Source organism: Manihot esculenta, chromosome 18, assembly GCF_001659605.2.
Source record: "Manihot esculenta cultivar AM560-2 chromosome 18, M.esculenta_v8, whole genome shotgun sequence".
NCBI lineage: Eukaryota > Viridiplantae > Streptophyta > Magnoliopsida > Malpighiales > Euphorbiaceae > Manihot > Manihot esculenta.
This window is the reverse complement of record NC_035178.2, coordinates 2372695-2400605: the sequence shown is the minus strand read 5'-3', so window position 1 is coordinate 2400605 and position 27911 is coordinate 2372695. Positions and strand designations below refer to the sequence as shown.

Sequence of the window (27911 nt, the reverse complement as noted above, 5' to 3'; positions counted from 1 at the left end):
GCCACTGTTATTGGTATCACTTTTATCATTCCACTGCTTTCATTTCTCTCTCTCCTTTCTTCTGATGTCAAGGAACAGTTCCCAGGGTAATGTTAAAACGTTGGGGAGGCTCTTCAATGCTTAATATAAACAAAATGGACTCGGTAGAGAAAAAAAATGGAAGCACACTTTTTATTTGGTATTGATGAACAAAACTTGCATGGAAATTCACTCCATGATAATTATTGTGCATGTGAAGTTTATGCGTATACTCATATAATAGCCATGCTCTTGTTAAAGAGGATCATAAAACATTAGAAGTCTCCTCAACTCGGAGAGAAGTAAGCAATATGCTGCGTCTGCAATATTTAGATAAACTGAAAATGAAGCCAACAACCTTTCAGATAATCAGACAAAATAGTGAGCCGGTGTGTAGTATCCAGAATCATATCCGAGGTAGAAGAGTCTGAGGATTAGCTGGGACATCCGAGCTTTCCTGCCAAGTATAGTTCAATTTCAGTGACAACTCCATGATGTTTATACCCTAGTCATTCTGCCACATTTTATTATTGTTATTTTTTAATCTTCAATAAACTTCCTATAACTGTTTGCATGATATGTTGGCCATTTACCCTTCCTCTGATGTGAATACTCTGCCTTACCTTCAAGTATCTTGCGAGCATTGTTGTAGTGCTGAAGTTAAAGCCCTCAATTGGTCCTCCCTTTGTACGAGATGCATTTAGTTGCTTTCTAACTTGCGTAGCCAGTGACTGTTAACAAATTTAGGCAGATATGATTACATATATGTCAAGTAAAAAGACAAATCTTGGAGTAGCACACTATTGTAGCAGGGAATTAAGTGCATAAGCTCTCCTAAATTACCTTCCCTAACTCAACTCCCCACTGGTCAAACGAATTGATTCCCCATATGAAGCCTTGCACAGCTACTCTATGTTCGTAGATTGCCAATAACTGAAATTGAAAGCCTGATTTTATGGCAACAGGTAGAATGCATAGAGCAATAACACTATATATAAATTTTGCACCATGTAAATTATGAAAAATAGAACTTCTAAGCATGTGAGTACCCAAATAAGCTAGCAGAAAAGTGTAGACAAAGAATGGCAATTGGGGTCACAGATATTTTTTCTTTTATCATTGATAATGTTCAAGTACGAAGTCTGAATCACATGCCACTTCTATTCTTATGCAAATGTTTTTGCTTTACTAATGGGAATTTTATCTTGATTATTAAATGCTGGAATTAAGTAGCTAGCTAGCACAATTCATGCACAAAATAGACTTCAACTCAAACTATTAGCCATAGAAAGTTCAGGCTGCCAGCCGTGTTGTAAGATAAATGAACATCTGCACGTGAATGCTAATTCATCATACGTTCTAACCATTTCAAGTAAACTCAGTCATAAAAAATAAACATTAATATCAGCAAATTTCCTCTCCAGGATTACTTGAAAAAATATGCATCAACCTTCTACTAACAAGTAAGAAACCACAAACCTGTCCAACTTTGTAAGCATCCAATGATGAAAGTAGAATACTGAGAGAAGGTCTATTGCCAGAGAAGGTCTGGAAAGAGGATTAACAAAGAAACTAAGAATAATAATCTGGAAATAAAGCAATAACTAATAGAGAAGCAGCAAGCAATTTAACCTTGTGAGGAATTAGATGCTGCTGGACATTCTCTTTTTGCAACTGCTCAGCTGTCTGCAAAAGACCAAGCATTTAAATGTAAATCAACTACTTAATTATGATGTAAATGGAAAAGCATCTTGTACCCAAAGCATACAGATACATATTTGCTCTCGATTTATCTTTCAATTTCTCTTCATCTTTGCTATACATGCAAATTAAAGGAATGCTGTGAACAAAATGACCTTCTTGTTAGGAGCTAATGTGATCATTCTAAACCACAAGTTTTCTAGATGATTAAAATTTTCTTCATTATTTAGAAAGGATATAAATGCTTCTAGGCATAATTCGTTGATAACTTCAAAATTGATAAGAGAAAGTATAAATGTACCTTTCCATAAGCAAGAGCATCTGCCTGTGCAAAAAAGTTAGACATGAGTTCATCATGGTTATTCACAACCTCCCCTGTTTAAAAAACAATAAAAATAAAAATTTAAGTCAAATAAGCATGCCGTGTAAATCCTTCAAAAAAGAACTTCTGATTTCTAAAATTTACAAAACCTTCAAGGTATACAGGTTGCTGACTCTTCACAACACCAATAAAATCACAGGGAATTACACGTCCCTGAAGATTCAAGAAGAAAAAATAGCATTAATGTGTCTTGCAATGCATTGTCAATTGAATAAATTCATAGGTATGCGGTTATACACACAGTGGAAAAAAAATCCATGTTGCTTCATATAAGCAGCCATTCAAGTCAGCATAATGCATCATAAACATAGAGATTTCAATTTTATCAAAACAAAATGTGTGATGGAAATAATGGTTGAGGCCATGCAAGGATGATCTATTTTTGAGATGAGCATTGAGTCGATTTCATCACAACAAATGCAAGTCAATTGAGTAGCGTTTATGAGAAAATCTTGCAGCAAAACATAACCTCCATCAAGTTGGAGAAAAGAATCCATTCATTGGCCATAATCCTAAAATTTTATCCCTGTAATAGGAAAGTAAAGTCAATGTGATGCGATAGTAGTTGGGAGCAGGAGTAACAGAGTCGTAAAGAAAAAGCTAAAGCCATAAATACTTGGAATTTAATGGCTCAAATAATTACTTAGAAGTTAATAGCAGAACAAAAGCATCTTCCCACATTGGAACCAAGATTCAGGAATTCATTTATAATCAAGAGGTCCCATGTAGCTGTCCATTTTAAAAATATATATCAAACTGCGGGAGTCACCTGGTGAATTAGTTGATAGAAACTGTGCTGACCATTTGTTCCTGGTTCACCAAAATCAATTTCCCCAGCCTCAAAGGGAAGTGGAACACCATCAATAGATACCCCTTTGCCGTTACTTTCCATGCTAACCTAAATTGAAGTAAATTTACAATAAGAAGCAGAATTCAAATCTTTATAATGAGAGAGAGAGAGAGAGAACTGAGGGCACTGGAAGACTTGCCTGTTGAATATGTGGAGCCAATTTCTCCAAGCCTTGGGAATAAGGTAAAATGGCCTGAAAGTTTATTCCAATGAGTTATGAGGTGACCCTTAAAACACACAATATTTGAGAAAATAAACAAGTAGTAGTTCAAATAGGGTACAATAAAAAAGTACTCACTCTGGCAGGATATTCAAGAAACGAAACATTCCATACGCTCAGCAAACCTAAAAGTACCTGTAGGACAAAATAACGGATATCTTAAGGATTTTATAAAGCAAATCCAGGATGCATATCCAATGACCATCAAGATAATCTACCAAAAGACAATTTAGAATATACTCTACTATGAATGATATGTAGCACAAATGAAGCCAAAGCATGAAAGGCTTGGAGTAGATCTCAGTGAATGCAATGTCTCAACAAGACCAAAATCGTTTGTCATCCAAACCTCTAACTGCTTGATTCTCCCTAGAGCACACCAAATGCTAGAAGTAGTGAACAACACTGATGGAAAAATAAAAAAATATCTGATAACATTCATTGTACTGGCGCCTTACAGGAATATTTTTCTCAAATGATGCTGAAGTAAAGTGTTGATCAATGCTTGATGCTCCTTTCAAGAACCTTGAAACAATAAATAAAAATATCTTAATGTATTAGGGCAATGAAATCATAAGAAGACAACTATAAATTAATTGTTAGATTAGCAAAAGAGTTAGTAATTACGGTACTGAGAGAAATAAAACAAGCATATGCATGTCATGCATCGATACACCAGATAAAGAATTCTTTGCTTAAAACCATGAAGATAATGTTGCAAGAGGCATACAAATGTAGCTCCAACAGACTCTTAAAGATATCAAATGTGTTTATTTTTGTTTGCAGCCTGTTCATGTGGAATAGTTTCAACTTAACCCTCAATGCTCCAGTTATCAAGGAAAACTAAAGCAATGTCCAATCACCACTTGACTAAAATAAAATGCAGCTAAAGAAACACACCTCTCCATGCAACTCAAACAGGGGAAGAAAGGGAGGCCAAAAAGGAGATAAAAGTGGAAAAGGGACATGGAGAGAAAATATTATGTGATCAGGATTCAGCAAGAAGAAGATTTCTTTATATCCATGTTTTCAAACTTCCAATTTTTGTTAACTATTGAAGGGAGATGACAAGAAACAAATTTAACATTCTACCAAATCTGCAACATGCAGCATTTAATAGCAAGAAATTCAGAAATAGAAAGAAATAAAACAACTGGAAGCTACCATACTTTTCAACAATAGAGAAACCATATTGGAGAGACAAAGGCAATACACCAACAGCACTGCAAACTGCAACAACAATCTAATAAGTTCAAATGTCAAACTGATCAGTGTTATCCCAGAAAAAGGGAAGAAACTTACCACTATATCTGCCACCAACCCAGTCCCAGAATGCAAAAGCATTATTAGGATCAATTCCAAACTTTTCTACAAGCTGCACTTTAAAAGGAAAAATTGAAGCTATAGACCGCCAACTAAAAATTGTACTCATAATATAGTTGATATACATTAAATACTTTGTTCATAGGCATTTCATTTCAGTTTATCCACACATTAATATATAGAAAGGGCTGACTAAACCATGTCTGCCAAATTATTCTAAATAGAAATGAACAAAAAGTAGATAACTGTACCGTAAGATTTGTGCTAACTGCCACCATATGCTTTGCTACTGCAGAAGGTCTGCAAGAATTTTAGAAACAACTTACATGTTACAATCAAAACAAGAGATGGTACAATTTCAAAATGCATAGAATAATATAGTAGATCATATGTCAAATTATTTGCAAGGACTCCAAGATGATGGCAAATGCGTCATTTAACCTTAATATGTATTGATTTTCCATATACTGACTATATTTCAAGTTCCAGTGGTAGATATTTCCAGAAATCGAAAAGAACGTGCAATAATATTTAGCACTTACCCAAGTTCTTTTGAAATCCATGCCCTTAATGTCCGTGCATTCAGCATAGTTTCAGCAGTAGTAAAAGTTTTAGAAACCACAACAACTACAAGTAAAGGTCAAAAGGCCTAAAATTACAATTAGAAGCCAGAAAACGAAGTTCTAGTTAAAAAAAAACAAATAGAAAGAGACAAGAACGAACAAAGAGTGATTATTTACCAAGGGTAGTTTCAGGATTCAGGCCAGCAATATTTCTAGCAACATCAATTGGATCGACATTTGCAAGACTGCACCAAATACAAAACAAAGATCACATTGTATCATAGAGTAATATGTAGTGAGTTGTAAGATATGGTCATAAGCAAAAACATATCCAATGAAAATTCATATGCTATAAGCACTCCAACTCTTTTGAGAAGATGGCATGTTACAGTTTTATGACAGTTTATTATATTAAATACTAACTCTTGGAAATAAAGTCACATTAAATGCTAACCCCTGGAAATAAACAATGTGCACTGATGTATCAGTAGAAAAAATCTAGCATTTACATGTTCTGCATATCACTCCTCTCAGCAAAAACAGAGGGAAGGAAAGTAATAATATACATATTGGTAGCTTTTATCAGTTTCATCACTTGCAATGCATAAACACTTTTTACTTCTCAAACCCAACAAAATGTTCAGACATTAGAATTTAGATAACATTTCTGGATTCTATGCCTTCTTTAGGAATCAATCAATGGAAATGGAAGTTAGATTTTACTGGAAAAGAACTTTTTTTAATAGCTGAAGGCAAATGGACATCTGCTAAAAACCTGGAACTTTGAGACCTTGTTTTGTCTGGGAAAGAGTTCAAAAAACAGACATTGGGAGTAAAACAAATACATAACAAACAAAGATCTGCAGAACAGTATAGTTCCGTTCATACTAAAATCAAGAAATTGCAAAGCTATGGTGATGAGTACTTACAATCGCAACTGGCGGCCTTTCGCACATTGGCTAGCCTCAGAATCTGTAAGTTGCCATTTAGTAAACAATTAATGCTTTCAGCGAGCTTTCACATAGACAGAATCAACTTATGTCAGGAAAAAAAAACTGAGCAAAAAAAAATCAGAGCAGCTACTTTTAAAGGAATCATCAGTCTACCTGTTTGAAGTGCGGTATGCACGAAAAGAGGGCCTAAGAAGCTGCCACCAATACCAATGGCAATAACATTTGTCAGTGCTTTCCCTGTAGCTCCAACCTACCAACATTAGCCTGTTACCATACAACTCAGGAAGGTATATTGTATGAAGACTTAAACTCAGTAGAAGGACTGCAGATTACCCAAGAACCATTGCGGACCCTCTCAGAGAACTCCTTGATCTTGTCAAGGACATTCCAAACATATGGTACAATATTCTTGCCGTCACTGTTTATAACTGCATTTCTGGCAGCACGAAGAGCTACATGAAGGACTGACCTATCCTCTGTGCTGTTGATCTGAAAAAGCCACCAAAATATGAAGCGAGGTAGTAAAAGGAAAAAGTTAATTTCGAGATTTTGAAGAAATATCAGAACACATAAATCTGCTCAAATATATAACAAACATGCAAAGAATGATAACTTCCCTATTAAATCAAGAACTTTACACACCTAGGCAACTCTAATAAACTATTGGAATATATATATATATACATTAACAACCCTATGTTTTCATGTCAAATAATGTGTCTGTGTCTGAGTCGGCTAATGTGAGAAAAGCTGACATATGAGAGTTGAAATATGGAGGAAAAAATTTGACTTACACGTTCCCCATTAAACATGCGATGAATCTTTTCCTTGAGAAGCGCTGCCTGCATAAACAGGCAAGTATAATAAGAGAATTATGTCAAAATACCGCTACATCCAACAAAGAAAGAACCCAACTTCACCTCTGCCAAGTTATACAGCTTATCCACTGTGTGCACAGTGGCTTGTTGCCGTGAGTAGTCAAGCACAATTCCGTCAAACTCGCTATGGACAACGCAGCCCGCATTAGGAAACAAAACACCTTCTAACACAATTGCTAACCATTTCATGGTAATATCAAAATATGAGAGAAAAAAGGAAGAAACTTTGAAACATACACCGTCATTGACTTGCATCGCTCAGTGTCGCTCAACAAATCGCGCAAATGGGTCTTCTTGATGTCCTCAACATGGGCCTACACAAATGAATAAGTTTATTGTCCATCAAATACCGAATTAGTAATAATAGTATCTTGCCAGTTTCTATTAATACAAAGCAATGGGCTTCGTTTCCTCTTTTTTTTGTCACCTTCAAGTCCTTCCATGGCTGGCTGTCGCAGATTAGAACCGATGAAGCCATCTAAGATTCAAATACAGAGAATTTCAGAATCGAACAGAATGTACAAACGCTAAAGCCATTTTAAAAAAAATCTCAGAATTTAGCTGATTTCAGTATTTCCATTTTCACTTTCCACCCAGGAATACAACGGTCAATATGGTTAAAGTAATAAATAATCAAATGATCGACCAAATCATCTAATTAAATCAGTTGATGAAGCTAAACGAGAACGTTAAGATACCTGAGAGAGGGAAAGGTTAGATATGCTAGAAGAGAACGCTAAGACGAAGTTTGTTTCCTCAAATGAGGATCGATAGACGGGTGGTAAAAGGAAAAACAAAGCAGCTTAGAGAAAAAGCCAAGGCTAAAGCTTAGTCGAGGAGAAAACAGCTTCACTATCGATGCGGATCAGATGCCGAGGCTGGTAGGTTCAGCTTTAACGCCCACGGATTTTGGCTTCGATGCGACACATGTACAGAGTTTATTCCGAAGGATAGCACGCACTTGATCCTACGCGTCTTTCTTTATTAATTATTTATTATGATTCTGTTTGGTCGGCCCAACCATCTCTTTGCCCCAATCCTAAGTACCTTAAATGGGCCCGATCAATATATTTCTTTATCCGACTTGAGACCTTATATTTTTTTAAAAATAATTTTAATATTATGAAATTAAAATTTATTACTGTCTGTCTCATTTTTTAATAAAAAAAATTAAATAAATTCTTATAAAATTACATAAAAACTTAAATTTTTTATTTTTTAAATTAAAAATATTAAAATTTTCATTTTTAATAATAAAATTATTTTAAAAAATCCATTAAATTGTATTTTTAAACGTAGAATCTGTGTATGGAGGGAAAATAATAAATATCATAGACAAAATATTCTAATTTTCATTTATAAAATCATAACAATCCGTTCTTCAACAGACGAATTCCTAAATTTCTTATTCCAATCAAACATTTCATAAAAATTTGTGTGAGTGCTTTCTACGGACATGTAAATTTATTAAAAATATTATATTCATATAATTTATTTTATTATTAAAATAAGGAATAAAATTATTAATTTATTATATTAAATAGTTTATTTTATTATTTGAATAAATATATAATTTTTATTTATTATTTTATATTATTCTATGATCAATATGTACACAGGGAGAGGCATATAGGTTGAAAAAAAGGGTACAAAGTTTTTTTTGAAAAAAACTTGAAACACCAATAACCATTGCAAATAAATTTAATTTATTGTTAATATATTTTTATCTTTTTTAAAACCTTTTATCTCTCTTTTTTCTAAAAAATAATTGTGTTTAGTTAATTTTTTGCTGGAAATTCGATTGTGAACCTTCATTCTCCTACTTTTTTGATTTGTTGTTTTTATTTATTCTCTAATCTCTTAGAAAAAGTTGTAAGCACCTCAAAATATTAAGGGTTCTAATATATTTTTTAATGATTTTGAGATGAGGGTGCTTGCATGCACTATTCTCCCCTCTTCTATGATAGATCTACAATATGGCAGATGTCATTGACTGGATGTTGGAAAAGGAATCTTCCTCATCTACTCCTATCTAAATTCCAATTGATTTCAGCACTAGCTTGAGCCTTGATCTTCTTCGGTGATCATCTGCATTGGTTTCTTTTTGGTGGAAGTTGGTGGCAAAGAAGAGGAAGCTTCTATCCCCTGCTTGAGTTTCAGCTAGAGGCAACGACAAATATTGAGGAAGGTTTAGTTTGAGATTGATTTTGGGTTCTAATTTGTTTGTATTTATATTGTTTGACCCATTTTCCTTAGGGCTTGTGTTACTTGGGCTTAAGCTGAATCATAGGTTGCTTCTGAGTTGTATGGCTTGAATTTTATGATCTATTTCCAATCAATGAAATTTCTTGGTAAAAAAAAAAAAATACTCCTTCTCTTTTATATATTTTTTATTTTATTTTTTATATATATTAAAAAATATAATTTTTTTATTAATTTTTAATTATGTTATTTTAAAGATATTAAATTTTATTAAATATTAAAAGATATTTTAAAAATAAAATAAAATAAAATTATAATAATTAATTTATATGTTATTATAAATAAAAAAAAATAATTTTAAGATAAATAAGAAAAAGAATAAAAATTATAAAATAGAGAAAATAAGACTTAAACTTTCTACCTCTTTTATTCTCATTTAACAATTAATTAGTTTATCCCTTATTATTAATATTATTATAATTACTGTACTCGCTTACCAAAAAAAAAAAAAAGGGCAAGCAGACGGTAACCGTTTCTCACACAATGAAATGAAATCTGTAAAAGCAAAAGCAAAATAATATCTGGCAACGTTCGGCGTCGTTTCTTAATAAAGCAAGATCGGGAATTTAACTATGGGCCGAACTTAAGGCCCTAGAAACTAGGTTATCCAGTCCCCGCCCGCTGGACTTGACGGTCCATCTAGGCTAAATGAAGTTTGCGCCACCTTGGTTGGCGAGAAAAAACTCGAGGAAAGCAGACAGAGAACCGAAATTTCGAGCTTAACCTGATGATTCAAGGTTCCGATAGGACCAACTGAGTTCAGACGTTGGATTATGGAGTTTGAAATAATGTAAAGAACGATTTCTTGTAACTTTCTTTCCAGCATTTTCCTGGCAACCAAACAGGCGTAAGGTGATTACTGAAGAGATACTCTGAAACTGTGATGCTCATTATGCTTCGCTCAAGAATATTTGTTGATTTTTTTCTTTTATATTTGCTTGTAAATATGATCTCCGCAACACAAAGGTATATCATTCTATATTATTTTACTTGGATTCTATGAATTATTAAACCTCTGATTAGTATGGGAAAGTATCTCATTGATTTCTGACATTATTATTTAAGCTTACCTGAATCAAATTGATCTTGTTTGACATACATATGGAATGGGTGTTGCTTGCTTCCGTCCAATGTTATCTGAGCTTCATGTCTCTATACTTTTTGTTGTTATATTTTTAAATGAAATATCTCTGTTTTCACTTTTGTGCGAAGGAGTAGATGAATAGAATAGTTTGGAGAATTAGCTGATTGAATTTCACTAATACAAAATCAGAAGATCTATAACAAGCATTACAGTTGAGCAAAAATAAGCAGTATAATTGAAGTTATATTGGGTGAAAATCACATATGTGCCACACAAATTATTTTGTTTGCTGTGCACCAGAATGAAAAGCAAACTTTCTTTTTATGCATTACATAGTGTTGTTCTTAAATGTAATCAAAATACTAGCATAAGATCTCCAGTAACCTCATCGAGGAGTGCATTGAGCAAATGCCTCTCCACATCCCTTATAACATCATCTTTTTCGAGAAATGCAAACATCATCTCATGCCAACCGAAGTCCCACATACAATTAACATCTAGATCCCTGTTGTAGACATCAATCTCAAGCATTTTGGGGAGGTAATCTTCAACAGTGCATTCTGCTTTATGTTTTAACTTCCCAATATCTTTTTGCAACTGCTTAATCAAGTCATACAAGGATCTTACCTTAAATGAAGTGATAGAAATCCTCATGAAAGGATGAACGCTAAGCTCTTGCCTTTTCCCTTTTCGTTTCATTACTTCATAGCCACAGTCCAATATGAGCTTGCGCTGTTCATCGTGGCAGTCACGATCACCAGCATGGAGAATGTCAAGAGGAATATTGAGTTTAAAAAGTGCTTCTGCTGTGTTAAGAAATAGCTGACTTTTAATCAGGATTTGCTTGAGGTGATTTTCACTTTCTGTTAGCGGCTCTAGTGTTTCCAATCCATATACTTTTTGATTCTCCAGTTGTGGGGTGTAACTTATATCTATCTTGCCTTCACGATTTCCTGCAAAAATCCAATAATGACCTTTGACATTAGAGGCCTTTATTTTGCAACACTTACTAATACCAGTTGGTGTCAGCCCAACTAAATTGTCAATTATATATGGGAGAATTGGATGTAGTAAATGAACTGGAGGACTGATCGCCAACTTATTTCTCAATCAGCAGTTCTATAGGTGTGGAAAGCCATATTCTGAGAAGTCAAATAAAACAATGTGTTGTTGTACTTACTATTAAGTGGATCCAAGACAATGCTATGAGATGTGTGTTTGTCTATGCCAAAATCAGGTTCATAACATTGTTGATCATTTATCACTGACGATGACTGTGCAACATCAAAAGAGCCTTCATTAGCTCACTACTTTGGAGGTAAGAATTTTTTTTTCTGACAAAGAAATAGCTTATAGTTTGTATAAGTTTCTAAAATAGTTTGTGTTTTCTGAGAATAACATGTTTTCACTGCAGTAATGAACAAGCTTACATTTTCATCTGGAGGTAGGATTTCTGGTCCTTTTATGCTCTGGCACTCGTCATTCATGGGAGGAATGCACAAGTTGGAAGCTTGTTCAGGTTGACTTTGTAGTTCTTTCAACAGTCTTGGTTGTTGTGTGCTTGATACTGATTTCTTGGATTTAGGAATGCCTGCCTCTGCTTCGTTGGACCTGTTGGATCTCACTTGTTCTTCTTCCTTGGATTGACCAACTGTGTTATGCCTTCTCTGCTTTGCTTCTGGCAACATGGAAGTCTGATGTTTCAGTGGCCTTCCCAAGTTGTGAGGATTTCCACTTCTTCTTGCCACCAGTTCATCAATCTTTTGAGGAACATCAGCCTTTTGAACTCTTGCAACCTTTACCTTCTGCACAGCAGGTAGATGTACAGGTTTCTCTTCTATTAATGGTGGAATGGTGGTTATATTTTTTTCTCTCATTACTTCAGAGTTCACATTTCTTGGAGACGAATTTAGATTTGAGTTATTCATTGAATCTTGCACTGAAACATTGAAATTAGGAGAATTATTGTCTTGAACAAGATCTCCATGGTCCCCCTTATTTCGGAATCCCATGGATTGCATTGTACCCGTTGGTTCTATGAAGCTTCCATTATTAGTTGTTGCTTGGCTTGTGTGTGAATACTTTTTTGGCGAGCTCCTGGATTCACTTCTTATTTGCCTTCTCACTTGTATCATCTGTTTAGCACTCTGCTGCTCATTCTCTACTGCACGATGCTTTATGTCTAATGACTCAAAACCTTGGAGCATTTGATGCTGTTGGAATGCAAGATTGTTGGCAGACTTTGGTTGTACGTTGGATAGTAGCACACGTGCATCTCTTATTTCTGTTTTAAGCATGATTAAATTGCATTCTGCTTGCCCCTGAAATGCAATTGCAGCTTCAGATCCATTTGGCATCCCATGTGTCATCTGCTGTAGCTGATGGTTTAGGATTAGTTCCTTAGTTTCACCTTTTTCTTTGCCTTTATGTCCTCTCAGCTTTGGATTAGCCTTTTTTCTCTCTTTCTCCTGAATATCCTTTCGACTTTTTATGCTTTGGCTTGATTGGTCAATGTTGCTCAGATGCTTGCCTATTTTCATGTTGGCCTTGTTTGAGCTTCTCATTGGTTTTATCCCTTCCACATCCTTCTGCTGTAATTTTCTATCTTGAATAGTCCGTTCAAAGCTAGCATGTTGATTTGCTAGGTTCCTTTCTGCTTTCGTGCTATTTGTTGTGTCCTGGGTCAATTGAATTTGGTTGTGCTGCATCTTTTTATGTTTTCTGATTGTTGACGCCAAATTCCCGGGATCTTTCATCTTCCTTTCATGTGTAACTTCTGCAGTTTTTTTTGCAACTGTCCGATCAGTTTTTCCCTTGGAACTGTTCTCTTTCTTTGCCATATCCTTTGAATCATCATTTTCTGGAAGTTCTTCCAGCCCCATTAATTTTGCAATTACATTTGGGATTCTCCCATTTTCTGGTTTTGGTATTAATGGACCTGAATGATATTTTTGCTCTGGGAAAGCTGTGAAAGTTTTAATATTGGGGTTGTAGCTAGCTGATTGCCTCTGAGAAGTGGAATGTGAGGTGCTTAAATTGTGATTATCATAGCTGAAGTTTGTAGTTTTCGATTTGTAAGTCAGGGCCATTAGCCTTTGCTTGAGATCAGTTCTTGCAGCTTCCTGGATGTATTGAGAATTCTTTGAAGGCTTGTCAAATGAGAATATTGGCCGAGCAAGTTGCTTATTCTCATCTGTTTTCATGGTGATATCATTGTCATCTTCATCATCATCAAGCAATGTGATCCGAGTTTTGCTTTGTGGTTTGATCATGTATTCTGAGGCTTCTTGCAGGTTTACTAGCATGCGGAGGGACTCTTCTAAATCCATGGCCCCCTTCAATAGCTCCCTTCCAATTTCTATTGAATATCTATCAAAGTTAACACCATTAGAGCAGGCTCTCAGGATCTGATTTAATTTTTGTGCCCCTTTAGATATCTCTTTGAGATGGAGATGAGGAAGGTTAGGGAAGCGGCTAGTTGAGGAGCTGTGCCTATCAATGCTGCTTCTTTCCATCTTGCCCATGTCTACTGATCGTCTGCTAATCTGATTCAGGAAACCCAGCACTGAACTATTGCCAGATGAATCCATTCTTCTGAGGCTTCCTCCATTTTCAAGAGCAAAAGCCAGTGCCATGGATAGATCTCCAATGTGTTCTGAGCTTTTACCTCTCCCAAAAGGAACAATCTGTTCTGAACCCTCTCCAATGGAGACTGGCCTATTGCCTCCCATAGACTTGGGGCGTGTATTTCCATTTTTTAAGACAATCTGCACAAGTGAAGCAAATCAAGTAATTGAAGTAAATGAGATCTGCTAGCTTCAGCCATCATAACTTACAGTTTGATGCGTTTTCATTTCTGTGGATCCTCTATAAGCGCGCTTGGAATAAGAATATGCATCTGTACAGACAGACTACTTTTAGAAAATAATTATACTTCTGACACCAATGTTTATTAATTATCTGCATACTTCTACGCAACATTTCAATCTTCCAGTGGCAGCATTCAAGGCCGTTGCTTCTAAAAGCCCCTCTCTAGTTTGAGATAGACTTCTCATTTCAATTATTTACCTTATATTGGTTAGAATGAACATGCATTTATGATTTATCCGGTCACATATCTTCATTTCTTATTTGGTTTATCTTCCTTCCTTCCTCGCCGTATTTTCTTTATTTGTTTTTAAGTTGTGTGATATGTGATTCGCGGAGTGATAGCTGATGGGAACTTGAAACTCTTAACTAATTTTGTTTAATTCTGGATGAAAATTTATTTGATGGTGTTCACTGTACTCTGAATATGGACAATGTGGTAATGGAAGCAAAGCGAACATAAAAAGCTTTGCATCTTTCATTGTCATAGTCGTGTTAAATTGAAGTGCTGAATATTTATGGCCTAAGATGGGAAAAAGAAGGAGCTTTGAAACAGTTTATGCCAACTTGTCTTTAAAACACTTGATGCCTGCTGATCTTGGAATTGCTTTAAGTAGTTGAATAAGAAATAACATTTACAGAGAAGAAAGTTCATCTTCGGGGCCTAGACACCTACAACTGAAGCTTGAAGTTGCTCCTGAGGAAAAAGGCTACTGTTCATATTTTGCAATGTGAAATTTCATTGGAATGCTTACCTGCTGCTATTGCCTTTGAACTTTTTGAGCTTTGAGAAGCAGACATTCGTTCCTTCCGCACCCGGAGATCATCTAAAAGCTTCTGTGCAAAATCTGATCTTTTTGCCATGTTTCCTCTCAGGTGGAACCAAGTTTCCAAAGCACTTCAACCAGAAAAATATAAGTATAATGTCTTCCGCATTGTGTTTTTGATGTTTTCTCAAAGATAAGATGATTTTTTTTTTCTTTTTCTCTTTGTTTTCTTTCTGGTTGGGAGAGTTCTTTCAGAGTTGGGTAAGGTGGGAAGTCTAGTCCAAGGAAATACAATGGAATTTTGAATTTTCACCCTGAAAAGGTTAGTTAACGTGGACGTTAGCTCTCTCTTTCTTCCCTGTATGCTACCCTGACTTTGATTCTAATCCAAGCAATGGCATAGGTTTCAACTTTCAGTGGGCTTCCATTCCAAGCCTTTGATTGTTAACATCTTTTCCATTTATTTTCCTTATTTTATTCTTCTTGTTGCTTGAAAATTAATGTTTATTTTTAATTTTTCCACGTAATCCATGAGAATCAGGTAAAGTGATCATGGATGTATGATCACGGACGTGCTTTGGGTTGAAGTAAAGAACGAGGTATATAAGGACGAGTGGGAGAATGGCCAAAACACGAGGCACAGATTCTTTGCAATGGCATATCACAAACTTACAAAGCTTTTGAGTGGGTTGGGTTGAGTGACAAGAATATTTGGTTTGTCAGGAATCATGAAAGGTATAAGCTCTCCATGTCTGCGAAATTGCTTTTCTATATGCAAATCAATTCTATGGGAGTCAATAAGATAATCATCTGCAGTGGGTGGGGAAGGGCTGTCATTTGTCCAGTGATTAAAATCAAAAGGAGAAAAGACAATGTCATCAACAAAACAAAGCCATATGCAGTAAAATCCATGCCGTTCCATTATCTTATTCCCCTCGTATTCATGGCAGCTTCATGACGCTGCACCTGCCATACACCTACGCAGGAACCACCAGACAATGATGCAGTAACTCTTGGTATGCATGATTGTATAATGACAATCAGAAATTTAAAATATCTATCCTTGATATAAATTTTCAGAATGGTTAGAATTACTCTTTTGAAAAAATTTTAGTGGACTTGGTTTATTATATTAAAGTGATTTTTTTTTTCAATTTTTATGAAGGATCTATCATTTATGTACTTGAAAATATCTTAATTTATAGTGGACTGAGTTAAGAGTGAATCGGATATTTGGCTTATTTTTTCACATTTTCATCGTTTATGGACTTGATAGATATTAAAGCGACTTTTTTTATTAAAGTGAATTTTATTTATATTTTTATGTAAAAATTTATTTATTTATTTATAGTTACTTTAGTACGGGACAAATATTTTATAAAATGTTAAGGCTCTTAAATTTATTTTTAAGATCGTTGAATTTCAAAATTAAGTTTTAATTCATTATATAACACAAAAAAGCGTAATTTGTTGTAAAGGGGAAATAAAAATTCATGTTTATCAATGTAAAGTTTGTGGAGAAATATAGAATCGTCAAAAATATTTATAGATGTATTTAATAATTATGTTTTATTTTAATTTGTTAAAAATATAATAATTTATTACTATGTAAAATTTTGTTAATTTTATTAGTGGAACTAATTTCCTACTAAAATTTAAATTAGTTAAAGCAAAACTCTTTAGTACTTAGGTTTGATTTAATTAAGTTTTTATTATAATTTTAAACCAAAAAACTTATAATAAAATAATTGATTTAAAATAAAAATGGTCATTTTTTCAAATTGCTTAAACCAGAAAGAAAATCTCCATTTATTCTAACAATATGGGCTAACAACATTTTTGTTGCTAATGCATTTTAACCGGTCACATGCAATTTTCGTGACAATCAGTATATTACTAATAATTTTTATTAAATAAAGTTTACGCAATAAATTAATATATTTAATTTTGTTATTATAATATTATAAATATTACAAAAATTAACAAAAAATAATATAATATTATTTTAATAATAATGATAATTTATATAAAAAGCTGATTATAATTTGTAATTTAGAAATTTGATAGCAATGATGAATAAACATAGAATAACAAAATCGTAAAAAAATCTATGATAATTTAAAATTATTAAAATAGAAAAAAATAATTTTCTATTAATAATTAAGTCATCTTACATTTTACCTTAAATTAATTTAGGGTTAAAATTCTTAGGCTTTTTATGCTATAATTTTGAAAAAAATCTGTACATAATTATTTAAATAGTAATTTAAATATTTTAAATCTTATTAAAACATTAGTTTTATAAAATTAAAACCAATTTTTATAAACAATTTTTTAAAAAATGAAGATTGTTATTTACTTATATATTATTTAATATTATATTTTATTTTTATAATTTTCAAATTTTTTTAGTTACATACAAACATTTAATGACTTTGTAATCATTAATTATATGGAGTCATATAATATATTTCTTAACTTTTTATTAATTTTAAAATTTTTTATTAAAAATATATAATATATTTTTCATATTACTAATATTAATATTATGACATTTTAATTTCAGATGATTTATTTTATTTTTTAAAATAAATATTAAAATTTTATATGTCAATATTAATATTAATTAAATTAAAACTAAAAATAAAATCAAAATGTAGCCGAAACTAAAATTAAAATTACCTTAAAATTATTTAAAATAAAATTTAAATTGAAATTAAATTTAATTGTAAATATAGAAATCTCGAAAAATAAATTTGACAATTTGAAATTTTGAAAATCTCGAGAAATAAAGTTGAATACTTTATATTATTGTTGAGCAATGATGCAATAACTAAACATATAAATTTTAAGAAATTTATTTTAAACCACAAATTCATGTTTTGCAAGTAAAGTTAATTTAATAATATGAACTAAAAATAAACAAAATAATTAAAAGCAAAATAACAATTTCTGAATTAAGTGCACACCTTCTTGGGCAAAGGGGTATTCTCGAGTCGGTGCAATGGAAAACCTAGCTTAAGGCAGGGTTGTGAATTCCTCGGTTATCAAACATCTCCTTTTCCTCGCTTTTTTCGGAAATTACGCACCACTCGTATGAAACACGTGGCGTTAAAAAAAAATCCAGTGTTGATCCAAATCTAGAACCTTCCCACCGAATAAGAGCCGTAGATTGGCATCCTTGATTGATTATTTGCTAGGACAACGCTTGGCAAAAGCACACTAATTTCACAGCCGTTGGATCGTTCTATGGTTCCGCATATAATTAGCCTTCTATCCCTAGTTTCTAATAGATAAGTTTATGGAGTGTCCCTTTTCGGTTTTTTTCCGGCTTTCTCTAGAGTTGGTTGATGTGGTTTTGCATTTATGGCCGCCTCTCCCTTATCGCTCATAGTATATCTATTGTTCTTATCTCCGATCCTAGCTCTCTCCAAATTCCATTAGATCGTTTTTATGGATCTATCTTTTGAGCATGGATTTACCCTGCATCTGCTCGGAGATTGCTCTGGGGTTGCAGTTCCTTCATAGCTCAGCTAGTTCAGTTCTCTCTTTTTCCCAGATCTGCGAATGTTGGAGCTCCTTGAGCTCGGTGGTGAAATCCAAGATTTTACGACTGGTTTGATCTATAGCTTTTGTATAAGCCTTTTATTTTAGAGGATTTGCTGTTTTCTTGCTATATTTGTTTAGTTAGGTCGTGTTTCTGCAGGTGAAGATCTCTTTGCCTCGCCTCTCTTGTTCTTTGTTTGGTTGGAGGTGACGAGCAGCAGAGGTATTGAGAATCCTGTGCATAACTATCTACCTATTTTTTGAGTTTAGGTGGTTTAGATCTGTATTTGTTTTTGCATTCATTGGTCTCTGATGCTCGATTTTGGCGTGTTGACAGATTGTGGGACAGTTGGTGATTGACCTCTCCATAGATTAATCTGTTCGTTGAGCATGCTGAGCTGCCTATATCCGGAAGATTTGGCGCCTTCTAGCATGATATGATGATATGTACTGATGGTTCGGAGATGGCTTCGTGAATATTGTTAGGCCACAAAAGGGTGGGTGTTGTTCATATTATGTGTGATCTGTTCCATTATGATTGTTGTGTGTGATTTTTAGATGCCGTGCGAGGTAATACGATATAAGTAGGAAGATGATGGTTGGAAGCTGAAAGGCTGAGGAGATGTTTGGTTAATTGATGTTTACTAGCCTGCTTGTTGTCGCCCGACCTTTGCCATGGCAGGTGCGCTTGCATGGCAGGTCAAAAACGTCAATAAAATTATTTTTTTTTTGGGTTTTTGAGGGGGAAGATGGCACGGGGTATGGTTTATTATTTTGCCCGGCTCTTCCCCCTCTTGTGCGTTTCTGGTCTTGCCTCTGTGTCTCTCTATCTCTCTCCCTCTCTCTCCTCTCTCTTAGATGGTTTACCGAACAAACATCCTTCGCCACCAAGGCTAACTGGCAACAAGAATGCAGGAATCAAGATTGTCCTTCCCGAACTCGACCACTTGAGGTATAATACTTCCATGCCATCTACATTACGATTTCATTTAACATTATTCTCACAGATACTATAGACCAAAACATAATGATAATATGGTGACAATTTTAATCATCATCATTTGATCTGAATACTTGACTACTGGATTTTCACTCATGCATCCTCAAAATTACTGGTACAACTGGTACATGTGCATCTTCTACGACAATGAGGTTTGTTTTATTTTCCAAAATTAAGCGTCGTCTCTCTCTCTCTCTCTCTCTCTCTCTCTCTCTATATATATATATATATATATATATATATATCGTTTGCACATTTAAATGCCGTTAATCATAACCTCACCTGCATCACGTGAGGAATAGTATATTCTCAGTTCGTAATTTATACTGGAGCTCTATTTTTTTTTAAAAAAAAAAAAAAACTAAGACTTATCACATCTTAAGCAACGATGATCAAGGTAGCTGATAATCATAGTTACTTTCTTTGCACCAAGTCTGCAACGGTATGTATAAATTCTAGAATTTGTCTTCTATGATACATACACTGCACTAAAAGGACGATAGCCAAAGCAGCTAATGCATGTTTATTTGTAGATGCACATTTTCACAACTATCTTAACCTTTTATCCTGCTAAATTTATGTCCAATAATTGGATCAACTTTTATGACAAAACTATATAAGGATTCATGTATCTGTTGATTGTTGGGAGTAAAGAAACAATGTAGCCCTTCATGGTAGGTTTATGTTTTTGACAGTGGAAGTAAATAACCATAGTAATACTAAATGTGACAGCATTGAACACTAGTTTTCCAACCCAGTAGGGGGTTTCATCCTTTATATCCAAAAATGAAGTGAAACATTGAAACTATTTAGACATTTGATTGGCAGAAGATTAAATGATTCGTAAGAATGGTAACCGTTGGTCAAATTGGTAATATTTTTGCTTTACAATCCGCTAACCCTTGATGATAACCATGTGCGCAGCTTACAATTTTCTTAGATCAGTTTATATTTACAACATCCTTTATGTCCAAACTTCCGTTGTGTATTGCTGGGTGATGATCATTATTAGATTTTTGTACCTCTGTTCATGTATGATTTTGTTGGAGAGGAGGTTGTAGGGTGTGTATGTATCTGTTTTTAGTGATTTCATCTGGCACGGAGTGTACTCTTGCTGTATGTAGCGAATCAACTCCAGGTGCTTTGATTGCACCTACGTTGGGACTGTTAGTTCTTGATGAGTTGCGTCAAATTTGCTGGGGTCTGCTTTCTTTGGATGCAATTAGAGTTGCTTCTTGTGCGTTGAAGGTGTTACCTGGGCCTTTACTTTGTGGAGCTTGTTGTGAACAAACTGTTCAAAGGTGAGGGTTTGCAGATGACCTTGGGCATCTTATGTAGTTTTTCAATCGCTTTGTACAAGTGTCACTGATTTTGGAGTTTAATAGATGCAGGAAGTCTGTTGTGTCATATCCTTGGTCGGTGATCTGCCATTACAAGTTCTCAAGGCCTGTTTCTGTCATGTTCTGTATCCCTGATCTACATTTTTATTTTTGGAAAAATTTCTGGAGGGTAAGCCTTTGTTTGATGTTGATTTTGTTCTTGTTTGTATAGCTGTACTTTCTGGTTTTGCTTCTCATTTTTTGTGTAATCCCTGATTTAGTTGTCAAATTCAAACGTAGGTCCATGATGTATCTTTTGGCAGTGGTTTTATTTTTTGTACTAGCATCAGTTGGCTACTGTTCTCCTCCATTTCTGAGTTGTGGAAGCACTCATAAAGCAAAAAGGCATGCTGCTAATGCTGTTGGCGTATCTAGTGTACATATATGCTCTCGAGGAGGCGTTGAGTGTACCTTTCATCTATGTTGTCTATGGAGTGGTAGATATTATATTTGATGTCAAATTGTCGCAGTACGTGTTGTACATGGCTTATTGTAGAAATTTTTTTTTATATAATTACTTCTGTTGATCTTTTTATGTAGAATTAACTTTGTTGGTGGTTATTTGGAGAGGATGTATGATTTTTTTCCCCTCTCGTCTCGAGGTTACATTTGCCATTATGTAATTTGGTTTCTATAATTTTAGAAAATAACTTCTTGTTCTTTTTTTTTTTTTTCCTGTAGTGGTGTTGTTATATAGAGAAATTCAGTTTCGTTTGCATTTGTGCTTTCCGATACAAGACTTTCAAGGTTATGAATCTAATTGATCTGCCTTGTTGATTTACTGGAGTCTGTTGCCGAGCTTCGCAAGTTGTCATCATATGAGGTACGGATTACTGAATAGCTATTTTTCTTATCAGGGCTGGGTATAGTTCATCTGATAGTGCATTTAATGTCTGAGGTAGTTATTGCCTTTGGGGTGGGCTCTACCTCGGAGGTAATTTTATTCTCCACCTATTCCTAATTGGTGGATGAAGCCACTGCTTTACTGGAGATCATTCCTGATAAAGTTCAGTATGGTTTTCTGTAGTTGTGACTTGTCAATGGTTCATCTTCTCTATTTATGATATTAAATAATCTTGTTGAGCTCAGCGTGCCTATCTTCAGACCTCTTCCGAAAAACATGCGGATGGAGGGATTTTTTCCCCTTGGATTTGTTGTGGTAAATAATGTCATCAGAATCATCTCGTTTTGTTGATTGAGCAATAAAATATGCTTCTTCAGTTCCCGAGCATCTCATTCAACATGATAATGGCGGGAGGTAAAAATGGTATATTAAAGCAATTCATTGCGCGGTTCGTCTTACGGGGCACCAAGGTTTGCCTCGGGTTGTGGGCATATATGATTTCGAGTGTTTAGGTTTTTGCTTCAGCTGGTTAAATTCTTTTTGTTTTTAGACTTGTGATCGTTATTTAATAACTTCACCTATTTGTTTGAAATTTTTTTGGTACTAGTAGAATTTAATCTATATTTTATTTAATAGTGACTTGGTCTTATGAATTTGATTATTGGAAGAAACGAATTATATGTATGCATAAGATTCAACCTGCCCCGAGTCACTGGGCGAAGTTCAGCCTTTTTTAAAACCGTTGTATAGTGATTCGTGGATCGTCTGGAGCGTTTTAAGGGGTACAAGTCTACGTATTATGTTGTAATGGAGGTGAATTATTTTATAATAATTAAATATTAAGAGAAAATTAATGAGAAAATTAAATAGTTTTTTAATTTTAAAAAATATATTAAAATATTTTTAACATTTTAAAATGTATTATTTAATTTTTTTGTTAAATATTTTATTATTTAACAAGTTGATTTTTTAATTTTTTGAAAAATTTATTATTTTTTTATATTTAGGATATTTTAGATATTTTTATAACATTTATTGATTTATTAAAAATTAGAGGTTAATTAGTGAATTTTTTTTATATTATAGAAATTAAATATTAATTTTTCTAAATATTTATATCGATGGTTCAATTTTGAATTTTTCGGGGCGGGCTAATGGGAGCTTCAATTGGCCTGATTGTATGTGAAAAAGGAGGAAAAAAAAATCGGAGGGAAATAGTTTTAAATTCCAGGAGGAATGACATAAGGTGAGGAATTGGGTAATTGTATCCCTCGCAGGTCCATTAGCTCAAAGCGGTAAGAGCGCTCAGGTCAACTGGCCTGGGAGGATGGTGGTTCGAATCCGCCTGGATCTTTTTCCTTAATGAGCACGTGTGTCAGAGGCGTTGAAAGCGGGATCTAATAAGATATGCTTTTTGAAATATAATATCAACTGTTGCAATGGAGATGTTATTTGTATGTGTCTTTCGAAGCGTAGCTGGGCTGTTCGCTGCTGAGTTTTTATACTTCCATGTCATATCATTTTACTATGGTGGCATCGATTCTCTGGACTGGTATTCTTTTTTTCGAACTTGTTCACTAGTCTCCCCTTGCTCCTTTTTCTTTGTATTGATCTGTAATTTGCTTGGTGATGCGCTTTGTAAATCTTTCCCCATTTTGGGTTTTAATATCAAGATTGTACTACTTGTTTTCGTTATTTTTCACGAGGAATGGGATGCAAATAAGATTGGGTACACAAAATAAGGTTTCAGTTTGGAATTAAAATAAAAATTGTAGAAAAATAAGTTAATGCAAATCAATTAGTATATAAATTTTAGATTTTAAAAATAATTGCTTTCATTTTATTTTTTATAAAATAAAATCATCCGTGGAATTTTTTAATATTTAATTTCAAATGTTTTTGTGAGTCATTGATCAGGAAGATGTTATATAAATTTCGTCCATTTTATTTTTAATCGTTGGAACTTCTAATACTTAAATTTTAAACATCCACTTCCACTTCCCTTTCTTACCGTCTCTCATTGAAAGAGTAGACGTTACCGAAGAAAATTACAGAAATAAGACAACCAAAAAAGTCTCCATCATTAGTGGATTGCCAGATGAACTATTAGGTATTAGACTGGCGTGCATCAAGTTATCGCTTTTAATTCTAAAAATCAGTTGTTTTATCCACACTTTCAGATTATATATAGTTTTTAATTTAATATATTTTTTCTATTCTAGTAATAATAAAACTTTTAATTATTTATAGGAAAGAATCATAATTAATTGGAAAAACAATCGCAATGAGATCTATTTATAACCATATAAGTTAATATACTTATTCAAATAATTGCTCATTTTCAGTGACGGGCTTATGGTAAATTATATTGAAACAAATTTTCAAACTTGATAATTAGATATTTATATCGAAAATTTTAAAATAATTTGGGCATGGATTCAGAGCCATGTCTCTTAATACCAATTAGAAGATGCTACTTAATAAATTTCTTTCCTCAACGCATATTATCAGAATTGATCAAGCAGCAGTCGAGTAATAAATTTGGCATGAGGATATCATATGATGCTTTGGCTTCTCAAACACATTTTATTTTTCAGGGAATTACAAGCCATTCTGACTTGCTTATGTATAAACATTGGCATCAAGACCTTTAATCCCTTCCCGCTGGTAGTATCTTACTATCTCACTCATACCCTTGTACATAAACACACGCTACGTTAATTTATAAGGAACAAAGAAAAAAATAAAAATACAAAAAAGGAGGACGTCATCTACACAGAACTCGGTCAGAAATCTCGCAGTTAAAAGGTTAACATAGGCTTCATCAGCAGCTGAGAGAAGAGGAATCAAGCAGGCCGTCTTTTGAAGTTTCGAGTGGTCGCTTGGTACGTACGAACTAGCAAACCAACTCCTATACCAATTCCCACACAAATACCAAGCCCGATTCCTACGCCAACCCTTACTCCAGCATTGAACCATGATAGTTCACCATCTTCACCCTCCATATATTCACTCCTCCAGTACATGTTTCTATAATCTTCTTCATTTTCTAGTTTGTAACTTCTGTACTCTGCTATCTGCTACTCAAAATTACAAAAATGACTAATGAGATAGATACACACCATAGGTTTTACATTGTGAAAAAAGCAAAAGCAGAAAAGGTAGAATGCTACAGTTTAGTTTGCTGGAAAATACAAAGCTAGTATTATGAGTTGTTACAAGTTCTAGCGAACTGAACTCGTTCATATCTCATACTATAGGCAGTCTTGACAAATCTAACAAGGGACAACTCTATTAAATGAGTCTTAGCATTATCATCTAAGCCACAAAAGCTAAGTAGAACTATAGAATTTGTAGCGACTCCACACTCTATACCAGTTTAATATGTAAAAACAAGGCCAAAAGAGAAAACGCAAATATAAAAAGAGAAAGCTCTAAGGAGTAAGAAGACCATAAGTAACAGCCTAAGTTAATTACAGGACATTCCTTGTATGATTTTCTCATTGGTTACTGACATGATCATTCTATGCCCTACCACCTGAACAAACTCGGCTGCTAACGGTTGAAAGTTTAGGTCGTGCAAGGTCCAGACTTCTTTTCTTCTACAAACCTCTCCACCTTAATAAATTTCAAAGGTAGAACATTGAAGCTCCTTTAAAATCAATTGGTTCATTCATTGTTGCAGAATGCAAATAAACCTGTATCGCATTCAACTCTAACAGCACTAACAAACTAAACTAAGACAGATGTTGCAGCCAAAAAATGCCCCAAATAGGTCCCAGCAGATGGTGGAGCCAAAAGTGGACACCAACCTCCGCATGTCACCCCGTTCCGTCAGGATCTGCCAGAGGATCTTGGGGAAGAAAACAATAGAAACGAGAAAAGGGCAAATTGAGTACAACATCATCACTTGAAAATTGTGACTGCCCATACCACAAGTCAAATCTAGGATAAGATTCCTTCTGCTATTCAACGCATGGGTTGTCCGACAAGTATGGGAACATTTATTGTCTCAAGTAGAATAAATTCGGGTCTAGGGCTCTTTTTGGTATTTTATTTAATTTTTTCAGTAGGGATGAAGGAGTGGGACTCGGCTGGTATATTATTTTATGCAACCAAAATGAATTCATATGTTGAAATTAAGATTAGTTCAGAATTAAGAAAATATTAACATTAGATGCAGGTTTTATACACTTAATAATTTAATATTATATTTCAAATAACTATAATTGAAATATTTTATAGTCTTATTATATTTTTAAAATATGAATTACTAATACAGTTTTTTATATAAATTATTAACTAAAAAATATAAAAAATAAACAAGTTTGGAAAATTTTCTAGTAATCCTTTAGAACATGTAGGAACAGTTTAAGATTAATGAAAACACGACTTCAGTGGTAAACATCATTAGATGACTAGTAATCAACCTCAAAGATTATACTTATCAAAGCATGAAATTAACCAATACAGTAAAGATTGACATTTTAATATCAGAATTCCCAAAATGTATACCTGCAAATCATGTTTGGGTGAAAATTTTTGGGGGGATTCAGTTGTCTCATACTCTGGAATTGAGTCCAACATGCCCTTCCTGAGCTGCTTCTTGCAATAACTAAGCTGCAAAGTCTTGGTTAATATGATGGGTGTTCCTGAGAAGCACCCTGTTACATAAACTTCAATAGTAGGCAACTCAGCACCAGCAATGTGTTTCCCCTTCAAGAAGCCAGAACCAGCTCCGATCTCAGGTTCACAATTCATACTCCACCGCTTCACATTGCTTTTTGATTCCCCAACAAAACCATTACTGTTGGGGTTAGACATCTTCAAAACCCCAGATAGAATTAGATCCTCCTTGTGGAAAACCTCAAATTTCACACTGCTTGTGGTTCTAATGCTATCTGTGCTAACAAATGTAGCTTCATCAGATTTCTTACCCACTCGATCCCTCCTAAGAAGAGAAGAGACACCATCAGAATATTTGCTACTTCTAGCACCATTGACTTCCAAAAGGGTGTCTGGGCTGAGAGGGATATGGTTAAGAGTGAGAAATTCCAGGGCTGAAGCATCGACATGGAAATTACTGATCCTGACATAAAACACTCTCAAATCAAACCAAGGCGAGGGAAATTCGGTGCAGGGTTGGAATGGAGAATATCTAATGATCTGAAGATTGGAATTTGCAGCTTCACCATTGCTGGATGTTTCGTAGGGACTCTCCATGAAGAGCCAGGGAGCTTAATTCTCACTGAAATCCTCCAAAATTGAATAGGGAAGGATTGATAACATCTACACAAAAAAAAAAAAAAAAAAAAAAAAAAGAAATCCAGAAAGCAGAATGGTCAGAATCATGTCCATGAAAATAGAAAAGGGAGACCTAATTTAGGAAACAGAAACCCTTGAAGTAAGGAAAATATAGAAGAAAAATCATAAGAGAATTACCGCATCGTTTCTAAATGACGAACTGAGAGATCATAGAAAAGTAAACAAAGAAAAATCACAAAAGAGAAATTCAGAATTCAGAGAATTATAACACTAAAAAAAAGGAATAAAACAGAAAGATAGAGATTAGTTTTTTCTAATCTAACTCGGAGTAACTCAACCATATTGAAATCGAATTGATTTCTCGGAGGATTTTGATCGCTTGGAAACAGAAGCTGAGGAACCTAACATAAGCAACGATAATCCAAAAGCAAACTCGATTTCTTTTTTTTTTTTTTTTTTCTCAACGATTCCTATAACGCAAGATATTGAATTTAAATTATTAACTAACTTAAAAGAAGACCCGGAACTGCCGGCCATTAGCCAGTAGGAAAATAAGTCTCACGTCAAACAACAAACCAAAGCTCTCTATTTGTTCTACAGTGACACAGAGGCAAAGGAAAGGAAAGAAAAGAAATTACCACGAAATTGTTCGACTTATGGTCTGAAAGTGAGAGCAACACATTAGACTTATACGTCTCTAGGACCCAGCCGACTTCTCAAATGGCTTCCGAGCCATAGCCAGGAGCTAAGCTTTTGATTACCCGACCACGCAAATTCGTGGTATACAAATTTTATTAGGAGTCTTGGTGACATTTATATACTACACCATGTAATCTTAGAATCCAAGAAACAAAGAGAAAATGTGGATGGGCATGGGCGCCTCATCCGATCATTGCTTATGTGCGTGATGGGGGACCGTGGCAACCTTTCTTGGAGGGGAACTCTCGAGCATGTGCTCTCCCACTTTTTCATAGACACCTGAAATTCATTTTTTGAAATAATAATCCTT

At 34.2% G+C, this 27911-nt stretch overlaps 4 protein-coding genes and 1 long non-coding RNA gene across 13 annotated transcripts; 2 read left to right on the top strand and 3 right to left on the bottom strand.

Annotated features, from left to right (window-relative positions):
• Positions 1 to 146: 146 nt before the first annotated feature.
• On the bottom strand, positions 147 to 7832 carry LOC110606809 (glucose-6-phosphate isomerase, cytosolic 2B-like). The gene is made up of 24 exons (XM_043953393.1): positions 7587 to 7832; positions 7316 to 7366; positions 7126 to 7202; positions 6931 to 7012; positions 6805 to 6852; positions 6344 to 6499; positions 6164 to 6260; positions 5987 to 6029; positions 5235 to 5302; positions 5037 to 5121; positions 4746 to 4794; positions 4474 to 4546; positions 4341 to 4401; positions 3630 to 3696; positions 3250 to 3306; positions 3091 to 3144; positions 2871 to 2999; positions 2191 to 2254; positions 2021 to 2094; positions 1651 to 1704; positions 1498 to 1566; positions 862 to 951; positions 642 to 749; positions 147 to 475 (listed from the first exon to the last, which is right to left on the bottom strand). The coding sequence occupies exons 2-24, from the start codon at positions 7364 to 7366 to the stop codon at positions 425 to 427; spliced, it is 1707 nt and encodes a 568-aa protein (XP_043809328.1). The 5' UTR covers positions 7587 to 7832; the 3' UTR covers positions 147 to 424.
• Positions 7833 to 9692: 1860 nt separating this feature from the next.
• On the top strand, positions 9693 to 16022 carry LOC110605923. 3 transcript variants are annotated; one of them, XR_006349477.1, is made up of 4 exons: positions 9693 to 10002; positions 11352 to 11552; positions 11649 to 11753; positions 11820 to 12300. It is a non-coding gene; the product is annotated as an uncharacterized LOC110605923 (long non-coding RNA). The 3 variants fall into 3 exon arrangements; XR_002486461.2 differs by having other exon boundaries at positions 9697 to 10002; positions 11472 to 11552; XR_006349476.1 differs by lacking the exon at positions 9693 to 10002 and adding an exon at positions 13528 to 16022 and having other exon boundaries at positions 11416 to 11552; positions 11820 to 12050.
• LOC110605922 lies at positions 10451 to 14988 on the bottom strand. The gene is made up of 5 exons (XM_021744604.2): positions 14857 to 14988; positions 14071 to 14132; positions 11665 to 14001; positions 11415 to 11508; positions 10451 to 11187 (listed from the first exon to the last, which is right to left on the bottom strand). The coding sequence occupies exons 1-5, from the start codon at positions 14963 to 14965 to the stop codon at positions 10589 to 10591; spliced, it is 3201 nt and encodes a 1066-aa protein (XP_021600296.2). The 5' UTR covers positions 14966 to 14988; the 3' UTR covers positions 10451 to 10588.
• Positions 16023 to 18109: 2087 nt separating the features above from the next.
• On the top strand, positions 18110 to 21453 carry LOC110606724. 3 transcript variants are annotated; one of them, XM_021745680.2, is made up of 6 exons: positions 18110 to 18484; positions 18575 to 18637; positions 18752 to 19366; positions 20539 to 20715; positions 20806 to 20923; positions 21034 to 21453. In XM_021745680.2, the coding sequence occupies exons 3-6, from the start codon at positions 19164 to 19166 to the stop codon at positions 21127 to 21129; spliced, it is 594 nt and encodes a 197-aa protein (XP_021601372.1). In that variant the 5' UTR covers positions 18110 to 18484; positions 18575 to 18637; positions 18752 to 19163; the 3' UTR covers positions 21130 to 21453. The 3 variants fall into 3 exon arrangements, with proteins under 3 accessions (XP_021601372.1, XP_021601369.1, XP_021601370.1); XM_021745677.2 differs by having other exon boundaries at positions 18111 to 18484; positions 20800 to 20923; XM_021745678.2 differs by having other exon boundaries at positions 18151 to 18484; positions 18560 to 18637; positions 20800 to 20923.
• A 2750-nt stretch (positions 21454 to 24203) lies between these two features.
• On the bottom strand, positions 24204 to 27699 carry LOC110605846 (uncharacterized protein At1g01500). 5 transcript variants are annotated; one of them, XM_043953570.1, is made up of 4 exons: positions 27541 to 27691; positions 27080 to 27101; positions 26153 to 26926; positions 24204 to 24717 (listed from the first exon to the last, which is right to left on the bottom strand). In XM_043953570.1, the coding sequence occupies exons 3-4, from the start codon at positions 26858 to 26860 to the stop codon at positions 24484 to 24486; spliced, it is 942 nt and encodes a 313-aa protein (XP_043809505.1). In that variant the 5' UTR covers positions 26861 to 26926; positions 27080 to 27101; positions 27541 to 27691; the 3' UTR covers positions 24204 to 24483. The 5 variants fall into 5 exon arrangements, with proteins under 5 accessions (XP_043809505.1, XP_043809506.1, XP_043809504.1 ...); XM_043953571.1 differs by lacking the exon at positions 27541 to 27691 and adding an exon at positions 27241 to 27532; XM_043953569.1 differs by lacking the exon at positions 27080 to 27101 and having other exon boundaries at positions 27541 to 27699.
• Positions 27700 to 27911: the final 212 nt, after the last annotated feature.